Raw genomic sequence first — 20,866 nt, 5'->3', positions numbered from 1 at the left:
TCAAAATCATATGCAAGTTCCCATATTACTTACACCTTACACCTATAGTCCCCCGGCTACTCTACATGATCCATTCTAAGTATTGCGTAATTTCTGAATGGTCACGTGGCCAAACAGACGAGCTCCCTCTATCGACTGAGCTCTTTAACATGAGAGAGAGAGAGACGATAGATAAAAAAGAAAAGAAAAGGTATTGTGAGGCTGGACTGCCGCGTGGCGTTAAAGAAAGTATTTGGAAATCCAGTTACGAGAAGTGGTGGCCTCTTATCATCAACCACATTGTGCTGTGTGTTTTGCTCTCTCGCTCCCCTGTTGTAAGTTGTGACAGCTCAGATCCTGCTGATAATTAACAGAACATATTTTTTAGCTGTGTTGGTGATACGTGAGTGGAAAACGGTGTCAGTCAGTTTAAACCACTTCAGGCTGGATAGTCGCAGGAAGCTGGACAACATCTAGAGGTCACTAATGGGCAGTTTAGACTGTTTGAAAACAGGTTGTCCAGGTTGTCACTCTTTAACTGTGTTTTGTGGGTCCACGTGAAGAAATAGTGAAGATGTTGTATGAGTATGTAGTCTTAAGGGTTCAATGAAATTACGTTAGTATTTTAAGGGATCTGAATGGTACTCAGAGTGTACGTACCTCCGCCAAGGCCCAACAGTCCCCGTATTTTTATTCTGATACACTGCAAAATGCACACAAAGATACTCACCTCCTGAGTACCAGCTTTTTTCGCACAAAATCCATGCATCATTGCCTGAGAAAATAAGAAAATACCCCACCAAAAAACTCAATCTACAGTCCTGCTCACCATTATTGGCACCCAAGAAGTTTAAGTACATAATGTGGAATATCTCCTGAAAAAAATGAATCAAGTGAAACAACTTTTTTCTATAGAGAATTCGTGTTTGATAGAAAAGAGCAAATGATAAACAACAATTTAAAACAATAAACAATGGGGGGGAAATAGAAAAACTTAAAGCTTGCTGTGTCACTGATATTGGCACCCTTTGCTGTAAATCAGTATGGAAACACATTATGACTCACCTGTGGTAAATCACAAATGAGAATCACCTGTGATAAATTGTCTGTGCCCATGTGACATTAATTAGCCAATGAATGATGACTTCCGTGTTTTAAAAAGCCACCTGTTATTCCGTTCCTTTGTCACAATGGTGAAGACAAAGGAGCTGTCTGAGGACATCAGAAGGGCTATTATTAGCATACACAAGACCTCCAAAGGGTATAAGGCCATCTCCAATGACCTTGGTATCCCTGTTTCAACAGTGCGTAATGTTATTAATGACAGTAATGACAGTTCCATGCCAAGCATGGAACTGTCAAGAACCTCCCTGGACGTGGGGGGAAGAGAAAAATTGATGAGAGAAGTCTTCGAAGGTTGGTGCGAATGGTGGAAAAAACACCACGTCAAACATCCAAAGACCTGAAGGCCAACCTGGAACAGTCTGGGGTCATGGTTTCAACAAGTACCATACGCCGCACACTAAACCAAACAGGGCTTTATGGGCGAAGGCCAAGGAAGACACCATTGCTGAGGAAAAGACATAAAAGGAACGACTGATCTTGCAAAGACTGAGTACCAAAGGTGGACCATACATGAGTCCTGGGAAAATGTTCTGTGGACAGATGAAACAAAAATAGAGCTTTTTGGCAATGCACACCAACAGTTTGTTTACAGATGGTGCAATGAAGCCTACAAGGAAAAGAACACCCTACCAACAGTTAAGCATGGTGGAGGATCCATAATGCTGTGGGGCTGCTTTGCTGCATCTGGTACTGGAGGCCTTGACCGTATCACAGGAATCATGAAATCAGAGAATTATCAAGAGATTTTAGAGCGAAATGTCCTACCCAGTGTAAGAAAACTTGGTTTGAGTCGAAGATCATGGGTCCTCCAGCAAGACAAAGACCCAAAGCACACATCCAAAAGCACGCAGGAATGGTTGAAAAGGAAAAAATGGACTGTTTTAAAATGGCCAGCAATGAAAATCTTTGGGGTGAGCTGAAATCTGCTATTGGGGAAAAGAACCCTGCAAACGTTCAAGAGCTTGAACAAATTGCAAAGGAAGAGTGGGAGAAAATACCAGCTGAGAAGTGCAAGAAGCTTATAGATGGCTACAAGAAACGTTTGGAGGCTGTCATCACTGCCAAAGGGTGTGCAACCAAATATTAAAGAGGGGTGCCGTTATTGCTGCACATGATGTTTTTTCTGTTTCTTCTTTGAAATTACAATATGCAAGTTGAAAAAACAATTTTCTTTGTTAAATTACTTTGGACCCCCAATTAAAAGATCCTGATGATATAAATTTGGTACATTTCCATTTATTTCTGAAGATATTGTACAGGTTATGCAAAAAATGAAGGGGTGCCAATAATGGTGAGCAGGACTGTATATCACAATGTTAACAAAAATGTTTTAAAAATAAATTCCTGGATCTGCCTATCTGGATGTGCACCTAAATTCCTTACTTGGTCCATTTCGCATTCTTCTACCATGTTTCGTGGAAATCCGTTTGGGTGTTTTTGTGTAGTCTTGCTTTAAAACAAACAAACAAACAAATGGACAGGGGTGAAAACTTATCGTCCTGAGTGGAGGTAATAAGTCCAGGATACGTTTAGCTTAGCTTAAGTTGCAACTAAAGAGCTAATACATGTCAGTGACTTCAAGGGATGAATTTGTGAGATGTGAAACTCATGCAGGATGCTTCTCCCTATGACTTTGCATAACCTTCAGCTGATTGGTGTCTTAAATGATGGAGATATCTCACATAAATGTCTGTCCTGTCAACTGTCTGTGATTGAGAGAGTCACAGTAAAGTTTGACAATGATTGAAATAAGGGGGAACAGGCTATTAGCTACTCATAAGAAAAGAAAACAGCTTTTAAGTTGTATATCATATATTAATGTAACAATAGTTGTTAAATGTAAAATGTTAAAGTAATGTAAAGCATCTACATTGCCTGAGATAGCACCTCAAAGAAAAATCCCAGTCTTTTTATCAAAGTAACAAGGGTGATGCTAACGTCCAGGTTAGCTTACAAAAAGTGTCAAATACGTCATCAGTGCAGCGTCCGATAGCCACTGACATACACAGACAGTGTAATTGTAAGTGAAAAGGAATCTGCCGCACTATAATGAAGCAGACTCCCACCTGCTCACCACCCTCTGTCTATCTCTGCTTGTATCTTTCCTTCTCACTTTCTCTTTCAATCACCTCTTTGAGACCCACCGATTGAGTAGAGTAGACATTCCTGCAGTACAAGCCTGACTTCCTGTGAGGCATTTCATCTCGTCGTAGGGATCTACTTTCGATCAGAAACCCAAGCAGGTGACATGCGCATGACTGCCCCCCATCTGTGAGTGTCTGTCCTACGGCTTTTATGTTGAATCTAAACAGTCTTCTGTCTTTCTCTGTATCACAGGTTGGGTTTATCCAGAAGTTCTAAACACCCAAAGTCTTCTCCTCACACCACCGCCGTGCCTACTGTGTCTGATCACGCCGTTGCCACAGACAACCACATCCCCCTAGGAGACAGTCATTTCATCTGGAGAGCCCTGCTGCACAAACAGGCCCAGCTGCACTTGTCCGACCAATTGCTTGACCAAAGCAATGTGCTGCAAGAAGCGCCAGTTCGGCCACGTAGGTCAAGAGGTCGTCGTCATGCCAACAGTGGTGGTGGGCGGGGCCACAGCCACCTGATGAGGGTGGGCTGCGTTCTGGGCACCTGTCAGGTTCAGAACCTCAGCCACCGTCTCTACCAGCTGATTGGACAGAGCGGGAGGGAAGACTCCTCCCCCATTAACCCTCGCAGTCCATACAGTTACGGCTAAGACCCCACCTCAAATCCAACAGCATGTCGACTGAGACACGTTGGCAAGCTACCCAGGCCTTGTGGCTTCGGTGACACACCAAGGGACCAAAATAAGATTTTGATGTACGTCCATAAATGGGCTATTGTGGTTTATTACAACTTATGTCTTATTTCATCTACTACTGATGATCCTTTTCGTCATTTATAGAATCTAGGAGTTAGTCGACATCGCAAGAAACACAACCAAAACAAAGGGGAATAGTAGAGCTAACACCTAAACTATCCATTGTTAATGTCCATCACAGTTTAACACAAACTTACAAGGAAGAAACTTTACTCATTTATTTTTTCAACTCAATTTAGATTTGACAAAGCAGTGCCTTATCTCCGTGATTATAATGTACTCAGTGCAAAACTTAAAAAACTAAACTGTATCGACAATGATTAAAAAACAAATAAACGCATTAAGACTCATAGCAAGCCACCGTCCCTCCAAAATATGACATTACATCATTGTCATACAAACCTAAACTTTGATTATTTATATTTTGAAAACATTTAAATCAGCTACAATCAGTATTTATTGTAATAAAAATGTATCATATGAAAAGGGACGATCATAGCCACAACTTTACAGATAATTATCACCTGAATCTGCAGCTCCCATTAGCTTTACAGAGCTTTAGCAAGTATCAGCTCATTCGACAGCGAGAAGCTAGTGAACATTGTGGAGCATTTAGAAGCTCATTTAAAGCTATATTTTCCTCACACGTTGGTAGGGACCAAAACCAGAGCCAAAACACAGTGACTATTTGAAATATTTGCTAGGTGACAGGAAACATGACACCAAATAGCAACTATGCCGACAGGGTCACTATTTAAGCATAAAAATTATGATAGGATATTTTAAAGGTATGTTCACAGGTTGTTTCTGTTACTGCCATTTCTGCTATAATGATGCATTCAATAGAGGTTATTCAGTATTAGCTGCTTGCAGATTAGTTTGAAAGCAATGGCGCTGGCATTGAACTCTATCTCTAACTGTGAATTTATGAAAACCGTAATTTCAGAGGTGCTCTCTAGTCCCTAAACTGGCAAAAAATGTTGGCGTGTTTGATAATCTGACTGAGAACAAATGCCCTCAGACTATGGTGTACCATGTTGACAGATCTCAGCAAATACTCAAATTAGTAAAATCATACTGATGGCCATGGACACGTTGGTCAACACCATGAAAATAACTTTGAATAAATCAGAATTTCTACATTTTTTACAGTATGGCATTTCACTGCAGTTCTGGCCTGCGCAAAGGAGAGATTCCCCAAAGTAGTCATTGTTACTGGCCACATTAGCACCAGTTTACTTCAGTGAAACCTGATTATTTGTGTTGTAGGCATTTCTAAAGTAACAACCATTTCAGACACTGTGTGTAGCAAAAAAAAATGTGAATCAGTGAAGCCTCTGTCGAAACTAGGCGTCCAATGTCTGCTATCGTCATCAGTGGTGATCCCGCTGATCTGAATTTACCTGAGCCCTGAGCTTATCCAGCCCATCTCTCAAAAGCTTGAACAAGTAGCTTTACCTCAGTGTCAAACCCAGTTAACCCTTCACCCAAAACCCCACTGTGCAGACCATCAGCCAAAATAACCGCTAACCCTAATCCATTATCTGTCTGCACACTTCTTAACAGATAACTATTCTTCACGGTCTCAGTAAGCGAACCAGAGAGAAGACAACAATGCTCTAGAGTGCTTTTTACCTGTGAAGTCTAAATATAAGATGCAATATTTAGATTTTTGCCCCTAGAAAGTCAGTTTTTCTAGCCTTAAATGGTTTAATCAATTCATTAGGCCTTATATTTTGCCTTTCAAGTGTTATTTAAGGCTTCATAGTCTTGTGCTTTTCTGTGTATGTCAATTCAGCATTACTCCAGTTTCAGTAGGTGCTCCTACAGGTCAAATGTTCATAGGAATGCATGAAAGCACTTTATTCTCCTGTATATTCACTATGACTTGAATTTCAAACGTTATTTAACTTTAAATTAATGAGACCAGTTTGCTGTGAATTTTCCACTTTACTAACTCTCCCTGTTTATGCGAGAACCCCCTCCCCCCAGGCACAAGTGTCCTTCTCTGAACCGCCTGTGATACTGTTCATCTCTCTTTGTTTATACAATAGCAGCCTTGTGTAATAAAAACCCAGTCAAACTTTCACATGTGTTTTATCTGTTTGCTCTAGCAAATGTGACCTATTTTATGTTAATGTACACTGAATTTACGACTGGAAAATTGGTCTCACAACATTGTAGTGATAATGATTATTCATCTTGGCTACCACACACACGCAGGTATGTAATGTTGTGTTGGCCTTGACAAATTCTATGGCATTGGACTTTTCACTCAACCTTTTCTTTACTCTCATTTGCCTGTGTGTGTGTGTGTGTGTGTGAGAGAGAGTAAGAGAGAGATAAAGAGAGAGAGAGAGAGAGAGAGAGAGAGAGAGAGAGAGAGAGTATGAGTTTTAGCCAAGATTAATAGTGTGTCAATCAAATAAAAAAAACATTAAGACATTAAACCTTAAGTGTCAGACTTAAGGTAATGTTTGATGTTTTTTAACCACTTTAATGTAAAACATTCTTCCTTATATAAAACCTACATTACCCACGATGCAAATCAACTCCCTTTACTTTAAGTTTTTATGTGCTGTCCTTTTTATTTTATCAGTATCTTTTTGGTTGACACACATTGACAGTGATTCGATAGGAAAAACAATATTTTCTTTCCCTTGCAGACACAAGCCTAGTTTATCCCTGGAGATTCCCAGAACTCAGCGTACCTTTTAAAATTTACCTTTTACGTTCACCTCTGTTGTGCAGACTAGACACTATCAACTTCACCTCTGTTCCATGGACAGGCTAGGTGTGACTAATGTAAATATCCACAACACTCTTGCTAGTTTGCAAATTTTCACATATTTCACAGGTTACTTATGGCGGTTTATTGGATCATGTCCCTCTCCTGGTCCCCCCTGGAGGGCAGCCACGTACGGGATGGTCCAGCCTTTGGGTGAACTCGCTCCTTGTGTGCGGATAACCCTTCTGAGGAGACCCTGGGTCCAGAGCGGTCCGTCCCATCCTGCTGACAATACCAAAGACCTGTAAGGTGTCAATTATCTCACTTATAACATTCTGTATCCCTGGGTGAAGTTAGATGATGAGGTTTAATATCTTTTACATAATCGTGGAGAACAGCTCCACACAACCCTCAGGAAGATGTACAAGTGATTCTAACTCTAATACAGAAAGTCTCCTCTCTTAACATTCAGTCAGCACCTTTTGGCAGAGTTACAGAAACGTTCATCAAAATCTCACTTTCCTAGAAAACTCCAATCCAAAACATTTCTCTGGAACTTACACCACATGAGCTCACATTGCCGAACTCAATGTCTCTCTTGACGGACGATTACACACACATCATAGCCACAAAAAAAGAAGAAGAAAAACCATCTGTTACATGGTGAATCGTCATTTCCCTCACACTCTGCGCAGGGAGGCAAGTAATCAGCTCCAGAGGACCAACACTCCACCACACAGCAGCTGTAAACACTTCATCTGCCAAATATGAGGCTCATAAGCATCGGGGGCGGAGGTTGTGCTTTCATTTTTTTCTCTCTCATTTTTACTTCAATGAAAACGCACATATGTATCCAAGTAAAGCCTGAAAATGTATTTGACACTTGAAATGCAGGGTCCAGACCCATCTCTGGCATATCGGCCGAACTTGGAGAAGAATTACAACAAAGACTACAGAAACTTTGAGGTAAGCATTCATACATTCAGTCTCTCTTTAGGAGATGACACAATGTGTATATACACAAAGTTTTCTGGATATGCGAGACTCGTATGTAAAAGAAGAATTTTAGAAGTGGTTATAAATGAGCGCAATGTTTAAATTTAATAAGTAGTTACAATCAATATAAAGGGCATTTATTTACATAATTATGGAAGGCAATTTGTAACTAAATGCCATGTAAATAATCTTGTCAAAATATTCCATAGAGAGGGTGAGGTCAGGGTCTGGGTGCATCATTTAAACTGTAGCCCAGCACCTCAGGCAACCTGCTGATTATTGGAAAACTCTGGGGGCACACAAAAACACACACACACACACACACATTGACATGTAATGTCATTGTGAACTCGAGAGATTATTTGGCATTGGTTTGGACTTTTCTCTTGAACTCTACTTTGTGAGTGTGTGTGAGTGTGTGTGGGGACCAGTTTGACAGTTAGACCTCACAGAGAGAGGATATTTGGGCTGGTACTTACTTTCTGACTCTCAATCAAAGGCTGTTTCAGGGTTAAGACTCGGCCTTTCTGTTGGGATAATGGCACAGAATGAGCGGCGGACACTTTAGGAGCTGGGCAGAAAGCTGCTGAGATGATCTCAGATCTGGTCTCACTTAGCAGGTGGGTCCTCACATCTTCGAATCCAATCAGCCAATCAGATTTCATTGTTGGACCAAGCCAAGTAAGTCTGCTTGTCTGGCAAATATGAACACAGAAGTAGAGTTTAACAGATTTGTAAACAGCTCTTGCTTTTACTTTTTATTTTATGTTATACAACACTACTTAGGACTGACAAAGAGCAAAATGAAGCAAAACACTCTAACTACTCAAATATTTGATGTTTCTGCTTGTGCGTGTGTGTGTGCACATCCAGGCAATGACCTCTCAGATAGTGTGGCTGCAAACCAAAAGTAAAACTCGATATAATTATCCACCAATCCACGAGATATTGCATCACATTAAAAGTGTGATGCAATATAATGTACATCGCTTAATATTGATTGTAATTGATACAATAAAGACTCGGATTTGTACATTCAGTGCAAAGAATGTGAGAGGGACACCTGGTGGCCTGGTGCCAAAAAGGATGTGTGTGTGTGTGTGTGTGTGTGTGTGTACCAGGAGATTTGATATTGAGAAACCATCAGCTAATTCTTGGTAATAATGTGGTCGATACTCAGAAATTGTCCATAAAAGCAGGACTCCTCTTATTTCATTCATTTTGCTTCTTTTTCTTTTAATGTGTATATAAGTAGGCTACATATACCGTGGTTGCAGGTACAGATGTAGTTACAGGTCCACTTTATAAACTGTGTATAACAAGTACGCAAGTTTTTGAAGAAACTAAAGACATCAATATGTGTAAAAGTACTTTATATGCAATAAAAAAATAAATCATGAAATATATTATCTGGTTAAAATAAGTATTAAACTATGACACAAAGAACTACTGAGTCATTCTACATCAGTCAAAACAGGCAACTTGCTGATTATTGGAAAATTCTGAGGGCACACAAAAACACACACACAACACACACACACATGACCAAGGTTCAACACAGTGTACCCAATTAGATGAGGTTGGGTTAAAATGTGACTGGACACTGGTGTGTCCTGCATGTATACCTACCGTACAGGTCAAAGCAGGGTATATATATATGTGTACTTGTGCAGGGAAGCAGACAGTCAGTCTCGGATGATCAACACAGCAGCTGCAAAGACTTCATCACCATGAGGGTCATTAATATCGTAAGTGGAGGCTACGCTTTCATTTTTGGTGTATGGTATGTATCTATGTAAACATGTTTTTGGCACTCTGTTATTTTAAACCCAGGGTCCAGACCCATCTCTGGCATATCGGCCGAACTTGGAGAAGAATGAAAACAAAGAGAAGGAAGACTACAGGAACTTTGAGGTAAGCATTTAAAGCCTGTCTTCAGGAGACAACACTTCATTTAAGGCTAAAGGGGCAAACAAAGACGTACAACTTTTATAGGGTTTTAGTTATGTATAGAGTCTATTTGAACTGATGAGCAGCAATTTCCGAGTGAGATTTGGTTCTACCACCTGAAACGGGCACAGCTCTTCGTCTCTTCCCTGATTCTCCAATCAATACCATATCAACTTCCTCACACATAATCATCTTTTCATTTGAAGAAACTCAGTGATTGAAATGTTCTGTTGTCGGCAGGGGTAAGGGGCGCTTCACCCCTCTTTAGCCTGCACTGATCACCTTCCCTCCAGCATTTAGCAAAATGTGCTGTATTGCTAAGTGAGTGTTGGTAACTTTTGACAGAAATGCAGATGTGGCAGACGGCTGATATTGTTGGTTGCTACAAAAAAGCTAAAACTGCCTTTTTGCCATATTGATTCAACACAGGGTTCTGAGTCTTTATTTAATATAAGTAGGATGTTGTAAGAGACTTGATCTGTGTTTTAGACTGGAAGCCTCATTGACCGAGTCTTCAGGACGTATAAGTTGATGCACACCAACCAAACCCTGGACTTTGTAAAGAAAAAGGTGAGATCTGGAAACTTAACAACTTCTGATCACAGACCTGCTCAGAGATGTTTTGTTTAGTGAATTTCTGTTTTACACTAGAAACCCAAGTGATCGTGTCAGACTGAGCCGACAGATATCAAGTCTTCTAAAGTGAAGGCTGCAGGCGATGGGCCAATAGATGTCCTGTCTGTACTTAACCTCAGTTCAAATACCTCATTTTCATTTAGTTAGACCAGGTAGAATAGTAGAATATGAGTGGTGACTTTTTTTTTTGTTTAAAAAATCTCAGGGGCTTAAACTGAGTAAACATGAAGTTATTCAAACTGATTCCAGATAAACCTGAGTTTTCTATCCATTAAAATTATCTGGGAAATATTTTTTTATGGGCTTTTCTTGCAAGTTTTAGAGAACCGCCCCCCCTCCCCCAGTAACAACATGACTCTCACCTCCCTGCAGCACTGTGAGTGGACCGGCTGCACCCACAGTCAGATGGGGATACTGGACGCCGTCATGTCCCTGGACCAGGTGGTGGATGAGTCCGACCCTGACGTGGACTTCCCCAACTCCTTTCACGCCTTCCAGACCGCAGAAGGCATCCGCGAAGCCCACCCTGACAAAGGTACCACACAGGGAGAGACAGACAAACACACAAATACTCGTTGTACAAGCATTTTTGGTAAATAACTGTATTAATATTCACTGTCCCTCCTCCAGACTGGTTCCACTTGGTGGGTCTGATTCATGATGTCGGGAAGATCATGGCTCTTTGGGATGAACCTCAGGTAAGAGACAGGTTCTGCAGAGGAAAAGCTAGATTCGCAGCCTCACTGAGGAATAGTTGTTTTCCAACATTTACGTAATGCTATGTTTCATCTTTTCAAAACTTTCACTGGCACTTTTATTTCTCTTCTTAGATCATTTTTGTCTATTTATATGACGCACATCAAGTTTAGTTAAAAGAATGTGTTTACGTATAAAGATATGAAAAACATTTATTTTACAGAAGAAACAATTCAGAAAAGATGTGCATTTATGTTCACATTTTGCATAAAAAAAAATTCTTAATCAAAGTTCTATTTATTTATTTATTTTTATTTATAGTTATACAAAACAAAGTTTCAGTATATATTTTTTTACTTCTATCTATTGGTATGGCAAAAAACAAGAACCCTTTGAGATTTTAAAATCTAAATAAAATATATGGACACATATAACCCATTGTACTGTGTGTGTGTGTCTGTGTTCTCTGCAGTGGGCTGTAGTGGGCGACACCTTCCCTGTGGGATGCAAGTACCAAAACTCCATTGTGTTCAGAGACAACACCTTCCTCGAAAACCCAGACGACAAAGATCCCAGCTACAGGTTCGTACTCTCATGTTCCCTTATCAAGATTATTAATCGCAGTTTGATGGTTAACTTTGTTCATTTAAATATGCACTTTGCAGTAAGCCCTATAGTCCTATTCTTAAATAAATACAGTAATGTTGAGCTAAAGATTCTCACATTCTCTCTGATCATTTAGTTAGTTACCCTAGGAAAAGGAAAAAGCAAAGATTGAAACACAATAATCCATCAGTTATAATGTGTTTCAGCTCTACCACCAATACCATGCATTGACAAGTTATTTAATGATTAAGGAGTTGATTTATTTTTCCTCTCTTCAGCACTGAATATGGGATCTATGAACCAAACTGCGGGCTGGACAAAGTCCTCATGTCCTGGGGCCATGATGGTACGAGAAATCATTGCATTCTCTCTCTCACTCCCTCACTCTCTCATTGCTGCTCCCTTCATCTCTATCAGACATTTTCTTATGTATTATTTCTTTAAAGTTTAAGGACAGAGGATGTTGAACCTTATTAAGGCAGATTACACAAATTGTGATTTGTGAATATGGGCTATACAAATAAAATTGTATTGATTAAATCACTCTTTCACTCATACACACACCATTGCAGTCCCCCCAAAAATGCCTGAATTATTTTTCATCAAGATCCATTAGTTATTCAATGCGAAAACACCCCATCTCATAATGTTAAACTAGGAAAAGAAACATCCTGGTTCCACCTCCTGACCTGGAGCCACATCAAAATTGAATGGGTTCTTCCTTGACTCATACTACATCCTTCCACCAAGTTCCCTGGTACCTCGGAGGTAAAAAGATGTGTACTCCCATTGACGTGCCCGTTTATCTTTAACATTGTTTGCCTTCCTGTGTTGTCCTCAGAGTATCTCTACAGAGTTCTGAAGTTCAACAAGTGCCAGATACCAGAGGAGGTGAGTCACCCTTTACCTTAAATCACTATTTTTCTAAAGTTTTAGGTCATGAACTTCACACTTGGTGCACAAACAGGAGTGAAAGCTGGTTATTTTTGTCATTCTTACGTAAAGAATAAATATCAAATTACAAATTACAGTCCTCAGCGGCAGTGCTCACAGGCTCAGTTCTGTCTTCAGGGTCTGTACATGATCCGGTTCCACTCATTCTACCCCTGGCACTCCCACGGGGACTACATGCATCTCTGCAACGACAAAGACCTGAGTATGATCCCCTGGGTCCAAGAGTTCAAGTGAGTATCCTCCCGTTTCATATTCAAATGATCCTAGTCACAGTTCTGACCCGACGCTGGACTTTCATATCCTCTCCACAGCAAATTTGACTTGTACACAAAGACCACCGACATGCCCGATGTTGACAAGGTGAAGAGCTACTACCAGTCTCTGATCGACAAGTACTGTCCTGGAATACTGAAGTGGTGAAACAGACGACAGCGATCTCGATGAAAACGATATGCTTTATATATATATATATATATAAAAAATACTATAGCTGGGCTTATTGTTATCACAGAATATATCCTGAGCAACTGTATATTTTATCTTGTGCACACAGACAAGTTCTGAAAATGAAACTGGTGTATATGTAACCTCATTACGACACATTTTCAATAAAAACTTTAAAGAATAACTTTTATTACTTTGCATTTTCATCTTCTAAAAAATACATTTTTTAAGTGCTGAATATTGTGTGAATATTTCATCTTGAATACTGAGAGTGCGAAAAGGCACAGTGGTGTGAAAATAAGGAAAAGGTGCAGAGTTGCTTTTCAAAGTTCTGTGCATACAGCAGTAGAGGCAAGGGACAAACACAGAACGTGCACACACCCAGACATACACAAACACAACAACACATGTGCAACTACACTTTACACAAACAGAAGACAGAGTGGCACAGTAACATGAACTAATCAGAACCAGTCTAACCAGTATAATTCAAATTCAGTGTTTCTACTTTGATTCCACATGATTTGATCTGCTGAATCACTTTCCCTTTGAAAGTTGAGCAATCCAACGAGGGAAGTTTTAAAATGTGTGAACTGTAACATGACATCTGTTGAATGAAAACCAATGACCCACAGGGATTAGGTGACTGGTTTGTAGACAACTGATTTACAAACACTGTACTGCAGGAAGTTGCAGGTGAAAGACGGTAAATAATTTTTTTTCTGTATATTAGCTTATTGGGAAATAAAAATAAGCATAGAATGAAAATAATTTCTTTGGTCATTTTGGAAACATTTTATCAAGGCAGGTGGTGATAGTAGTCATTACCTGAAACTTTATCAAAACTTTTCCTTTTGGACGATCTCATCTTTCCCTTTATCATCCTCCTCCTCCTCCTCCTCACCCTCTTCGTCATCACCAACATGGTCCTTCTCTTCTTCACTGTGCTCTTCTTCGTCTTCCTCCTCCTTATGATCATCAGAATTTCCTGTATGATCGTTCACAGTCTCAGCCTCATGAGTAAGTGGGGTCTCTTTGTTCCTGTTTAGCAATCCCTGGAGGAGACAGAGGGTGGCGCTGCAGGCAATGAGGGTCCAGATGAGTATGTGGGCAGGAACTCCTCTGACCTGAGAGCGCACCCACCTCACTGCCTGGGCAATGGTCCTGTTGGACATGGGACGTGGTGGCGATTTGTCCTACAGACAAATTAAAAACGTTTCAATAAAGCAGGAAAAGTGTCATTTCTTTCACATGTTTTCCAAAGTTTCTAATGAAAAATGTATCATAGATAAAACAGAGAAAAGAGATTTTAAGAGGCATTTACCTTGAGTCCGTACTGATTGAGCATGCTCTCCAGGTCCGTGTGGCCCAGGTGCACTGTGGGATAGAATTCTTCATCATAGACCCTCCTCCACCAGCGCTGTGGGTAAGAACTGCCAACAAAGATCAGCCAAAGAGTTAATGTCCTGTTTTTAGGTGAAGGTTTGTGTTGTTTTATTATGAAAAGACTGAAACCACAACATCATGTCAAGTAGGAAGCGGGATAACAATAAAGTAAGTACAATAAATATCAAACATTGTGTGATATTCACATAATAACTTTTTTTGTATGTTTACTGAGGTCATGTTTGCACAGTAAAAAATGTATCAAACTTGAAAAATGCCTCCGTAAGATAAAATAAGATACTTTAGGTTTGATCCCTTGCAAGGGAAATTCAATGTGACGCAGCAGCACATAAAAAGTAGCAGCACAAGGGTATATGTAAGAAATAAAATAATGGAAACAGAATCTAGAAAAAATTTAATATTATATACAATGACAACATACAACACCTAAAAACGATTCATTTTAAATAATTTCAAAACAGCACCAAAACTGTGATAAATCATGTTAGTAGTTGTGTATTGGCTTATAATTTGCGAGTAATATTTCCCAGTGTGTTGACTGCGAGCTTTCTGTGCAACACTCTGAGACAGAGGGAGAAGGACAGAGAGAAAGAGAGAGAGGGCACTAACCCATCAGCTTTGGGTTGAGTGAACCAGTATCTGTAGCGATGAGCTCGGACGTAGGCAGGAGGCTGCTGGTGGAACGGATACTGAGACACATCCGTCTGAATCAACTCGATCACTGCAGACACACAAAACGTTTTATCAAAACCCAATTAGTGAATGACAAAGCACCGGCTGTGACATCACAGTAAGGGTGTTGGCAAAAAAAAAAGAAAAAAGAAGCTAATCGGGTCTAAAATCGGCCCAATTATCCTCTTACTCTATTATCTCCCCTTCCATAGAGCAAGAACAGACATTCAGGGTGAGGAGTGGGAATGAAAAAGGAAACATTCTCCCTGTTTCAAGTCTGTGAACCATCATTAAAGCTGCTGTTTTAAAAAGGTAAAAAAGGTTTCTTAGTGGTGCTTTGACATCCATACACAGTAGTGCTGTAGATTTCTGTCCTATTTGATTCAGAGATGAATCTCTTTTGAAAGACTGAAGGGAGACAGAGCATTAAAATGAACTGCAGTACTCCGAGGGATCATACCATCTCTCTTTCCCTGCAGCAGTCTGTACATGAGGCTGGTGAACCACGGAGCCTGTGTGTGAGGCCCAAGGGCCGCAAACCACATCTGCCAGTCCAACCTGGGCTGGTGAGGTGTCACCACAGCGGGAGGTGCACTTAGGTTCCCGGGCTTATACATGAACTCAATCTCCTAGAGGGGAAAAAAAGAAAAAACAATATATAAACAACTTGGAAGAATTTGTATTGCACAATTACAGAGCTTGGGAAACTAGAAGCATCTTATACAACAAGTTTACATTAATGAATCAATTCACAGACATAGTTAGGGCCAGTTTAAACCATCAGGATTTGTTTCCTCTCACCGTCCACGTGATTCCATCATGGCTTCCCTCGATGACCACTTCTGGCCGCCCGCCAACACCTGTCATTCTTCTGAAGAGGCCGTACGAGTTGACCAGCTGGTAGCGATCCACAAGCTCATAGGTCCGACGCACTCCTGGCCACAACCTGGCATGAGAGTCATGCTCCATATAGGTGTAGGGCACCTGAAACAGAAAAGGTCACAAGAGTCATAACGTGACGTCACATGAGATCACAGATAATCTGACTTGCTCCAATACAAAGATAGCAGAATTTCAGTGAGTACTTATATAGGGACTTATACTAAACTTCCAGCAGCACTCACCAGACTGACAGTGAACATGGCAGCAGCAGCAGCAGCGATCACAGTCCACTGAACAGTGCCACAAAACCTCTTCAGGAAACCAGAGACGCATGCACACCTGCAAAATCCCATCGGGTACATCATTTTTGTAGTGCTAATTTACATCAACACATTTTCTATAAATAAAAAAGCAACTCCACACCAGGAAAGACTTACCTGAACATCGCTGTTATCATTTCCCAGGTGAGAGAGAGAACCCCAATCCAGATAGAGGGGATTGTGACAGTCTTCAGAAACTGGTTAAACTGGTGATATGTGACTGCTGTGAAGACAAAAACGGCAATGTCAACAAATAAAACTGCTAATGGAAATCGCTTACACACACACACACACACACACACACACACACACACACACACACACACACACACACACACACACACACACACACACACACACACACACACACACACACACACACACACACACACACACACACACACACACACACACACACACACACACAACTGAAAAGTCTGAGTTTAAAAGATTTATCCAAAGATGGTTTCTGTCATTTTAGGTACCTCTTATCACATTGATGCATCTTCGAGTGACTCCTCAGGTAAGTTTGGTTTTAATTATTTGATGTAATAAAAACAGGGTGAAACGTCATGATCGACAGTTGAGACCTACTCGAGATTGGTCAAGTGGGTGTATGGGCGGGACCTTGATGCTTGCAGCTCAACTCCGGAATCACTAGCCCTAAAGCGTAAAATGTCAGCTCCCTTATCTGGGATATTTTAGCTTAATTTTTGCACTACGGGAGGAAGAGGAAACGCGTTGTCCATCTTAATACAGGGTCTACGTTTGACACCCACAACTCAATACCTGTCCTGGAGGAGATGGCATTCTTCGCGGTATCCATCTTCAGATCAAAGCATATAATTGATCCAAAGACTATGAGGGACCAAACTGCCAGTTCCACCAGATAACACAGCCACGACCACAGTCTGGACTCTGATCAGAGCAAGGGGAAAAAAGAAAGGGTGATTCTCTGGTAAGTAAACGACACCAGAACGGACAAACTAATATGAATTAGCAGTTAAATACGTTTTCTGATCATAATTTATAGGCGCTGGTGGGGGTTAAATATAATAACATGTGCTTAAAAGTGTTTCTGGATTTAAAACATAGATATTATTAAAGTAATCCTTAGCAGCTGACGAACAACTGATAGAAACATTGATTTTCTTCCAAATTTGAAGCCTGCGTATGCGTACATAAATATACATGTGTTTAATCATACTATTGTTGTCGGCCGTGTCTGCTCTGCGTAGCCAGAATAGTACATGCTGATCATCCAGCAGTGACAGGCTGAGCGCCAATGTCAGCAGGTTGAAGAAGTTGTAGTTTCCGGACAAGATGATGAGCGCCTGCAGCAGCACCTGCACAAGGCAGACAAAGAGGAAACAGATCAAACAATATGCTGAAAACAACGATGAGGCGATTTGAGGAGGACATCGGTTTTATAAGCAAAACCTGTTAATTGTAGACTTAAGAGACAGTGTGAAGAATGTCTAGATGTATTAATAACCACTGTGCAACGATTAAGTTTGGTATAATTCAAGAAGTAAACCTGAAGCTAATAACTCAATTTCAAGAGGGAAAACAAAAGTAGAAAAATCATAAAACTTCAAAAAGGAGCATTTGACTTTCTACCCACCTGCAAGTAAAAAGAGCCGAGTCTGAGCCGACGTAGAGGACTGAAGAACAAAAAAGGTACAGCGATCTCGATGACAAAGGTTCCCACCACGCTGAACTTCTGCCACCACATGGGCAAATGGTGGGCAAACCAGGCCAGAGGAGTGGGAATACACTGAGTCTCATAGTGATACGTCAAAGCTATTCATCACAAGGAAAAATACACAATGGAAATTCATTTATTGCCAGAAGTAAATAAAAGGCCGCAAAGATTAATATCAGTGACAGTGACACTGAGATGTTGTAGGAGGGGTTGAACTGCAGGTTTTAGCTGTATGGAATTTCTTTACAGTATAATTTACATCTATGTTATATCAAAAACGTGCCTGGAACCAGTTTGCCCTCTTCTCCTTACAAATCACATATATATGACAAAAATTGAACTCAATACAGAGAATTACACTAACCTGTCAGGCCCCACCACGTGGGACAGCGCGATGTGAGCTTCACCACACCAGAGGCAAACATGAGCCGGAAGAGAAGCCAGCGGGTCAGCCAGAAGGTCACGCGATCGTGCTCCCTGACCCCTCGTGACCCTCGGATTATTGTCAGTGGAGCAACGAGGATACAGAGGAACCCGGTCTCTAGGAGCAGGTTGTCCCTGTTGAAAGAGCAGAGGGAAACAAACGTGTGTGGGGTGGTATTTAAAACCGTCTTGGGCTCCTTCTTCCAACTACTCTTCATACAAGCAATGTGTATATACACATAGGTGCTATAAACATCAATAAATTATATTTTTTTATCATAAAGTCCATAACCCTTACCACTGGAAGTAGAGGAACACCTGGCCCACCTGAAACAAACAATGAACAATTTGATGAGGAAGAGCATGACAACTGGAAACATTGTGGAGGAAAGAAAAACCGAGTACTGCTGATATAACTTCACCTGGTACATGGACAGGTACAAGGCCCAGAGGCAGAAAAAAACCACGCTGTCTCGCAGAGCCTCCACCAGCATGGCGGCGAGGCTCAGCGCCGCCCCGATGAGACACAGCAGCTCCATGGCAGTGTGTGTGTCCAGGCCGAGCCGAGGTCCGAGCCACAGCAGGGTGGGAGAGGACAGCAGCTGCTCGTCGAGGGTCTTACCGCTGTATGGCAGCTGCCAACGAGCCGGCAACAGCCCATCGTTACCATAGAGACCTGGAAATAAACATGTAAACCACGTTAAATATCGCGTCATATGGTAAAAAGGTGTTGTGTCACTAATGTCAGAAAAGCTTCAGTGCTACAAAGGCAGCAAGTTGCAGGAAATCTACTGAACAGTTTAACGCTGTCCTTCTAAAAGGTATTCGGACTCATCAGTGTTCAAATAGCTTCAGATGCTCGTTTAATCTGTTTTTCAGTCAGCAGGGAAGCTTGTAGCTAAAAAGACATTTCAAATCAAAAGAATTCATTCAACAAATTGTGTACAAAACAATGGAATAGGGCTGCAGCTCCAAACTAGTCATTTTAGATTAATCTGCTTTTAATTAATTAGTTTTTTAAGGTTAATAGTTTGTTCTACAAGTCTGTGAGAAAATGACAAAAAGCCTCCATCAAAACTCAGCAGAGCCAAACGCCACATCCTCAATGCCTTCTTCATCCCAATACCCCAAAACGGCTGCTTACATCAATAAAAGACAATTACGAGCAGAAACGTGTCATTCGAGAGGCTGTAATCAGAGAAGATTTGTCAAGTAGTTGTCAATTGTTTTCCTAATCGATGAATGGACTAGTCTTTTCAACCCTGTGTGGGAAGGCAAAGCATTTATGTGTTCAAATATTCATGTGCTAGTTCCTGTATTCTATAGAATATATACAATGAAAACCACATAATGTCATTCATCTCCAAATCCATTCAATGGCAGCTGCAGACAGGAAATACATGTGTGGCATGAAATGAAATAAACTGAATTAAAGAAAACTATTGTAATTAGTATTATTATATATGTACCAAAGGCTGCTTTAAAGATTTAGGAAACGAGGATGAAAATAAAAAAATAACCAAATGACTGAGAATAATACAAGTGATCCAAACATAAAGTGTTTCCTCCAGCACATGGGTGTGTGCGTCCGGGGTTCAGCCGCACCCGGACTGAGGTGGTTGTATTGATGCTGTGGTAACACATCCTTCATCAGTGTACGTGTGTACAGCCTGTTTACAGCAGGCGGAGTCTCTCGGGCTCAGCAGCTCGTTGAGCAGGAGAAAGTTCAACTTCCAGGCGGAAGAAAGTGGAACGGTGAGCGCAGCTAACAAGCTAACACACACACAGTGGGTTGTAGTGGGAGTTAGCTCACTCACCTGGTATCTGCACATACAGGGACACAAAGGCGGCCAAATAGATGAGCGACATGCTCCAGAGGAACATGCGCCTCGGTAGGACTATTTCCCCCATATCTGGACCGAGCTGCTAACCCGAAACGCGGCTGTGTTCCCCGCTGACTTCCCGCTGCCTGGTTCCTACGAGCCGAGCGGGATTTAACGTAGCCGACGGCGGGCGGACACGTAGCCATGAACGGCAAGTGAAGTTCACCCGTACGACCTTAAGATGTCGCTGTCGTTCGTTATGGCCATTATGCTGCATTCAAGCTGCACCGGAAGAAACAAACATAGGTTGACAAAAATGAAACTCCCGTTCAATTTAATACTTAATGAAAGTAAATTTAAAGATTTTTGGAGGATAACTGTTAATCTAATTGTATCCTGACAATATATATATATATTATGGTACTTTGATTAATTTGAGCAGTACAGTTTATTCACAGTTGCACATTTAAAAAATACAATTTCATTATTTCAATTTGTATGAATGAGTTGAAAGTAAAATATGTAAAAATGAAAATACCTAATTTATACACACAGACTGTATATACGTTTAACACGACAATATGGAATATTTCCAGACTAGACCCTTGTCTTTCCTTCTATATAGTAGGGGGTCCCTGCTCCATCAGTTTGGGGGTCCTTGGCCTGAAA

General features: G+C 40.9%; 3 protein-coding genes and 1 long non-coding RNA gene across 5 annotated transcripts in view; 2 read left to right on the top strand and 2 right to left on the bottom strand.

Annotated features, from left to right (window-relative positions):
• The window catches only part of adm2b (adrenomedullin 2b), a 9,987-nt gene extending 3,945 nt beyond the window's left edge, over positions 1-6,042 (top strand). The window contains exon 2 of the mRNA XM_035155951.2: positions 3,442-6,042. Within this exon, the coding sequence (XP_035011842.1) occupies positions 3,442-3,850 (409 nt within the window). The 3' untranslated portion in view covers positions 3,851-6,042. The remainder of the gene's footprint in view (positions 1-3,441) is intronic.
• Positions 5,962-11,213, bottom strand: LOC124851892. The gene is made up of 4 exons (XR_007032738.1): positions 10,628-11,213; positions 8,293-8,374; positions 8,159-8,206; positions 5,962-6,968 (listed from the first exon to the last, which is right to left on the bottom strand). It is a non-coding gene; the product is annotated as an uncharacterized LOC124851892 (long non-coding RNA).
• miox (myo-inositol oxygenase) lies at positions 7,557-13,149 on the top strand. Its single transcript, XM_035155949.2, has 11 exons — positions 7,557-7,649; positions 9,353-9,427; positions 9,513-9,593; positions 10,119-10,199; positions 10,638-10,800; positions 10,896-10,963; positions 11,434-11,543; positions 11,846-11,913; positions 12,409-12,458; positions 12,639-12,751; positions 12,833-13,149. Exons 1-11 carry the CDS (start codon positions 7,572-7,574, stop codon positions 12,939-12,941), a joined length of 996 nt encoding a protein of 331 aa, XP_035011840.1. The 5' UTR covers positions 7,557-7,571; the 3' UTR covers positions 12,942-13,149.
• Positions 11,253-20,419, bottom strand: lmf2a (lipase maturation factor 2a). 2 transcript variants are annotated; one of them, XM_035155948.2, is made up of 15 exons: positions 20,192-20,419; positions 18,797-19,050; positions 18,673-18,701; positions 18,316-18,509; positions 17,871-18,049; positions 17,454-17,592; positions 17,036-17,164; positions 16,364-16,469; positions 16,169-16,265; positions 15,846-16,028; positions 15,505-15,673; positions 14,982-15,093; positions 14,290-14,398; positions 13,794-14,161; positions 11,253-12,703 (listed from the first exon to the last, which is right to left on the bottom strand). In XM_035155948.2, exons 1-14 carry the CDS (start codon positions 20,283-20,285, stop codon positions 13,805-13,807), a joined length of 2,151 nt encoding a protein of 716 aa, XP_035011839.2. In that variant the 5' UTR covers positions 20,286-20,419; the 3' UTR covers positions 11,253-12,703; positions 13,794-13,804. The 2 variants fall into 2 exon arrangements, with proteins under 2 accessions (XP_035011839.2, XP_035011838.2); XM_035155947.2 differs by lacking the exon at positions 11,253-12,703 and having other exon boundaries at positions 13,135-14,161.
• Between the last annotated feature and the right edge of the window lie 447 nt (positions 20,420-20,866).

The sequence above is a fragment of the Hippoglossus stenolepis genome, chromosome 5 (assembly GCF_022539355.2).
Source record: "Hippoglossus stenolepis isolate QCI-W04-F060 chromosome 5, HSTE1.2, whole genome shotgun sequence".
NCBI classification, from domain to species: Eukaryota; Metazoa; Chordata; class Actinopteri; order Pleuronectiformes; family Pleuronectidae; genus Hippoglossus; species Hippoglossus stenolepis.
This window is presented reverse-complemented; position numbering and strand designations above follow the sequence as displayed.